The sequence below is a fragment of the Panthera tigris genome, chromosome D4 (assembly GCF_018350195.1).
Source record: "Panthera tigris isolate Pti1 chromosome D4, P.tigris_Pti1_mat1.1, whole genome shotgun sequence".
Taxonomy (NCBI): Eukaryota; Metazoa; Chordata; class Mammalia; order Carnivora; family Felidae; genus Panthera; species Panthera tigris.
This window is the reverse complement of record NC_056672.1, coordinates 85,674,176-85,679,796: the sequence shown is the minus strand read 5'-3', so window position 1 is coordinate 85,679,796 and position 5,621 is coordinate 85,674,176. Positions and strand designations below refer to the sequence as shown.

At 57.2% G+C, this 5,621-nt stretch overlaps 1 protein-coding gene across 1 annotated transcript; it reads right to left on the bottom strand.

Moving 5' to 3' along the window:
- Positions 1–370: 370 nt before the first annotated feature.
- Positions 371–5,621, bottom strand: CDK9 (cyclin dependent kinase 9). The gene is made up of 7 exons (XM_042964581.1): positions 5,266–5,621; positions 4,710–4,791; positions 3,841–3,931; positions 3,316–3,482; positions 3,026–3,197; positions 2,720–2,868; positions 371–2,225 (listed from the first exon to the last, which is right to left on the bottom strand). Exons 1-7 carry the CDS (start codon positions 5,355–5,357, stop codon positions 1,860–1,862), a joined length of 1,119 nt encoding a protein of 372 aa, XP_042820515.1. The 5' UTR covers positions 5,358–5,621; the 3' UTR covers positions 371–1,859.

Below are 5,621 nucleotides of genomic sequence, written 5' to 3'. Positions count from 1 at the left end.
GCTGAGCTGAATAGAAGTTCACGTCCACCTGGAACCTCAGGATGGGACCTTATTTGAAAAGGTCTTACCAGCACGTGTAGCTGGTTAAGAAGAGATCATACTCGATCAAGATGGATTCGAAATCCAAGGACTGGTGTCCTCATCAGAGAGACAGTCGCACACAGAAGAAAGATGACCCGGTTGCAGGCGGAGGCAGGGAGGCAGAGACGCGAGAGATACATGTACAGGCCAAGAAAGGTCAAGGGCTGGCACCAGATGCTAGGAGACAGGCATGGAACATTCTCTCGCAGAGCCTCGCTGGCAAACCCTGCCGACACCTGGATTTCAGACTTGTAGCTTCTGGAACGGTGACAGAATACATTTCTGTTGTAAACCACCCAGTCTGTGATTCCCCACAGCAGCCCTGAGAACTCAATGTACTAGTCAAGTGGTGGTGTTTTTGTTGTTGTTGTTTTTTTTTTTTTTTTTTTTTTACTTCTACTGGCCTTTTGTGAAGCCGAGATCTGGGTCAATTTCTGCAGGGACAGTTCTGGTAAAAGGTTTTGCCGACCTTCCTCTGGGGACCCCCTTCAAAAGGCCTCCTCCTGTGACCAGAACGTAGAAGAATTTGCCTCAAACGTGTCTGTCCTGAGCTTCATGCTCACAGGAAACAGATCCACCAGAACGTGCTTCTCGTCCAAGGATTCCAGCTCCTGTGCCTGACACTCCAACCGCCACACGGTTCTCTGTCCTCCTGCCCACTCACATCCTAATCCAGGTGGCCGCCACCTCCCCAAGCCCCTGGAGAGCCTTCAACTGCTCTGGTCCTTTCTCTCTTGCCTCTCCTAAGCCACCCGCTACTCAGCAGCCCGAGGGCCCTTTGCAAAGTGACAGATCGAACGGTTGTCGTTCTGATTAAGAGCCTTCTGCAGCCTCCTGTGCCTGTGAGTCAAGTTTGAACGTGTCTGTCGGCCACAGTAGATGGGGTCCCTGCTGCAGATGCAGCTTATCGCAGACCCTCCCGGGTTCCCTCTCCGGGGGACTGCGACCCTGTCGCAACTGTCTTCCCTCTTCCTCGGACACTGAGTGGAGAGAACTAAGGGAGCATCATAACCGGTGTTCCAGAAGATACTCAAAAGAAAAACAAAGACGAAAGTCCTCTGCAATTACGTCCGGAAACACGAACAGGGATAAAGAAAAGAGTCAAGACTCGACAAATCAAATCTCAATGCTCAGGCCCAGCGTGCCGGCCACAGGGCTAAGGGCTGGCGGTCTGAACACAGAACACAGCACACAGCCACTTACTGGGGGGTGAAAAAAAAAAAAAGAGAGTCAACTTTAATCGTAACTGACCAAACTCTGTCCAGGAATGTCTCCAAACAACTGAACAAAAGAAACACGATAAAATTTTCTATTGAAGAAACCAAGTTTTTGCCAGCCCCAGTGCTTCCGAGGGCTGGGCCAAGACCAGCCCATTCCCGAGGCTGGTTCCATCCCCCACACAAGTTTCTCATCTCGAGAGGCAGGCTGACGAGAGACCAGGGGCCTGTTCCCTGCTCCGGTCACGCTGGGAACGCTTACAAAGTCACTGGTGGGGTGTGCCTCTCCTCCCACCCCATTCCTGTCTGAAAGTAAACGGAGACCCTCTGGTCATCATCTCGAAAGCCAGGCAACCAGGGGAGGCAGCCCCAGTGCCCTCCTGGGCTTTCAGCCAAAGCTTTCCTCCAGTCCACTCAGCTGGCGTTCCCAGTGCCCAGGGTGGGGATCAAATAAAATAAAGCACTAGGGAAAACTCAAATGCCCCATAACCTCCACAACGCAAGTCACACAGCAGGAGAAAAAATAAAACTGCCCTAATGCAAAGCGCCGACAGCCGGCCCTCAGAACACGCGCTCGAACTCCGTCTGGTTGGTGGTGGCGGGATTGCGGCTCTGGTTGGTGGACTGCTGGGTGATCTGGCTGCCCTTCCGGCGCGGTGGCGCCAGGTACTCGAACATGGATGTCAGGTGGGTGGAGAGCATGCCCTTGAGATCCGAGGGCATGGGGTCAGACCAGAAGAAGTCGTGGTTGAGGGCGTCGTCGCTGTCGATGCGCTGTGCGGGATCCAGCACCAGCAACTTGTCGATGAGGTCCAGCGCGTAGGGGTCACGCACATAGGCCTTCAGCCTGTCCTTCACCTTCCGCTTCTGGCCCTTGACCAGGTCCAGTTTCTCAAACAGCTCGTACTTGTCCACGTTTGGCCACACCTGGGCGGGAGGCATGGGGAGAGGACGGCGTCAATTCAGGGGGGTGCGTGGCTTTGTCCACTGGTTGGGCACCCAAAGGGACTAAAACTTCTCCGCTCAGATGCTCCCAGACCACCCCTGGAGGACGAACCGGACCTCTCCAAAGCAAAAGCAGCAGTGACTATGTCCCTGACACACACCAAGCGCCACACCCTTTTACACAAGTCACCTACGGTATTCTCACCAAACCCGACACAGGCGTAGTTGTTTCACACAGGAGAAAACTCAGCCCTGAGGTGAGGGATTCAAATGCCCTCCCCGAGGCCACAGAACTGCGATGGGGGTGAGATCTGAACACTGCCCGTGTGGCTCTAACGACCATCAGCCCTGTCCCTCCACCAGCCACCTCTCCAGGGCTTTCCTTCCATTCCACTCCCCACTCCTCCCTTGCCAGGAGGACTTCCAGATCTCTGCATCCTGTGGGGACCCTGGGGACCTGCAGCCTGGCCACGCACCTCAGGGGTGATGGAGCCACAGAGCTGGCTGATGAGGGCAAGCTGGTGCTGCTCGGTGTTGCCCTGCATGATAGGGCTGCGGGTCCACATCTCCGCCATGATGCACCCGGCACCCCAGAGGTCAATGGGGGGGCCGTAGTCCCGCTCCCCTGGGAAGAAGAGCGCACCAGGAGGGCCCCTTGAGCCCGAGGGCCTCCTGAGACGCAATGCCCCAGGGCCGGCGGCTCAAGAAGCCCTGGCAGTGGGGGACTGAGGCCGGGTAAGTGCCCAGCCCCTGCCCCCCTCCGCCCGCTCGGGAGTCCTCACCGAGCAACAGCTCCGGGGGCCGGTACCAGAGCGTCACCACACGGTTGGTATAGCGGTTGGGCTGGCTGTTCTTTGCCAGGCTGAAGGCCCGGGCCAGCCCGAAGTCTGCCAGCTTCAGGACCCCGTCGCGGGTGATGAGCACGTTAGCCGCCTTCATGTCCCTGTGCAGGATCTGCAGGAAGCACAAGACGGCTCGATCAGGTTTCCGAGGGCCCCTCAGGCACATCCACCCTGCAGTGGGAGCGGAGGCCAACCCCAGCCTCGGTCTCTTCCCCCACTCTGCCCCCCACCTTGTTTCTGTGGATGTAGTAGAGGCCGTTGAGCAGCATCTGCATGACCTTCTTGATCTCGGACAGCGTGAACTTGACTAAGACGTTGCTCAGCAGCCCCGCAAGGTCATGCTCGCAGAAGTCAAACACTAGGTATATGCTGCCCTTGCAACGGTTATAGGGGGAAGCTAAGACGGGAAGAACGGGCAAGGGGGTGAGAAAAAGAAAGTATAAAACCCCATGTGCAACTTATCTTCCCACAGCCAGCTTCTACCCCTCCAACCCACGGACACTCAGGTAGCCGGCTGTGCATTCCTTCACTGGTCAACTATTGGCTGAGTGCCTCCTCCAGGCCGGGTGCTGTGGCAGGCCCCGGGGCAGCAAGAGCTATGACGAAAGGACCCGGGAAAGCAGTCACAGTCGGTAGGTCTGGGTTAAGAAGAGGCAATTTAAGCGTGTCCGATTCCAACTTTACAAACAAAGCCTTGGGACGGGTAAGCCTCATTTTCCCCATCTGAAGATGGAGACCCGATCCAAACAACTTACCTTTGGTTCGACAGATCTCAATCAAGTTAACCACGTTCTCGTGTTTTAGAAGCTGGAGGATCTTGATTTCCCGCAGGGCTGTGATGGGGAACTGAGTGGGAGAAAGACAGGAGGTGGTCAAAGGTGAGCGAGTGAACTACAGACCCACGATCGAGCCAAGAGCTCCACAATAAGGGGCACAGGTTGGGAAAGAGAGTAAGGTGACAGGCTCTGAGATCAGCAGTCTCAGATGTCTTATCTGTAAAATGCGTGTTAAGAGTAGTACACGACCCTCAAGGAACCGCTTTGAGACGATGAACTGAAACAGTGGTACTTAACACTTCACTGCTAGTCACCAAATGCTCCACAGTTTCTTCAACCCTTAAATTTAGCTCTATGCCTGTGTTTAACTTACTAGGTGGGAACAAAAACAGCTATTCAAAGACATTTCCTTGCTAAGAATCAGGTCTCTGGGAAGCTGGACTACAGCTAAATTGATGTATGGAGGGGGGGGGGGGCTGTTCCTTTACAACTGAGTACCAATCACCCTTTTAAGGCCACTGCATGGAATTTCTTTTTCTGCTACCCAAAATAAACGCTAAGGACAGAGTGTTTAAAAGCTTCCTAACTTGAGGAACCGAGGCGCACTCTGCAAGCATGAGCTCCCCCTCCTGGCCCCAACCGTATTTACCTAAAAATGAAATATCAAAGGCTCTAAAACATTTGAACAAAAAAATTGAACTACGAAGCCAAATTCCCTGGAATATGGAAACTCCCAAACTACCACACCTACACTGATTCCCGACGTGAGAGCCCTAGCAGAAGCAGGGTGGAAACCCAACCCCGAGCCGAGAGGAGACGGCAGGCCCGCCCACCCCGCCCGTACTCACCCCCTCCTTCTCGTTCTCCATCAGCACTTTCTTCAGAGCCACCTTTTTGCCGGTCTTACGGTGCTTTGCCTTAAATACCTCCCTGCAGGCCGAGAGGGGGGGACCCAAGAGGTTTCATCAGGCCGTTTCTGCTGGGCCCGCCCCTCCCCCACCTGAGGAGGAGGGCAGAAAAAAGGGATTCCCCGGGCGGGGCTGGGCCGAGTACTCAGGGCACTCGCCTACTCTGCCCGTCCCATCCTCCCGCTATCTGCGGTCCCTCTCCAAGCCTCTACTTCCTTTCCTCGGACTCTTCACCCAGGCTTCTCTTGGAGAGCCCGCTCCCCTCACAAGCTCCTCTCTGCAACCCCTCCCCGCCCCCCATCACGGGCCTCAGGCTCCTCCCCGCCAGCCGGCTCCGTCAGGCCCAGGCGGGCTGCGGCGCGGCCTAGAGAGACCAGGGGACACGTCTGGTGCTCTGTGGCCTCCCGACCACGTTGGGCCCGGCCCTGGGCATCCCGACGTCGGCCCTGAGGGTTGCAGGCCCAGGGCTCCCGGTCCCCCGGGGGTACAGCCTTACCCGAAGGTGCCTTGGCCGATCTTAGCGAGCTTCTCATATTTGGTCACCTCATCACAAAAGGGGCACTCCACCGAGTCGTACTGCTTTGCCATGGCCGCCTCCAGTGCACCGCCGCCGCCGCCGCCGCCCCCAGCCGCCGCCGCCGCCGCCGCTCCCGCTCCGGGTCCCGCCGCCGTGCTCCAGGCCCCTCCGCGGCCGCGCCACTTCCGCCTCCACAGCCACTTCCGGCCTCGCGGCGCCGACCCCGCCTCTTCCGCCCGCCGCCCGCCGCCAGGCCCCCTGGGACTTGTAGTTCCCGGGAGGCCAGGAGGAGCCGGAGCTGCAGAGGCGCCTCCGCCGCCGCCACTGCCCCCGCC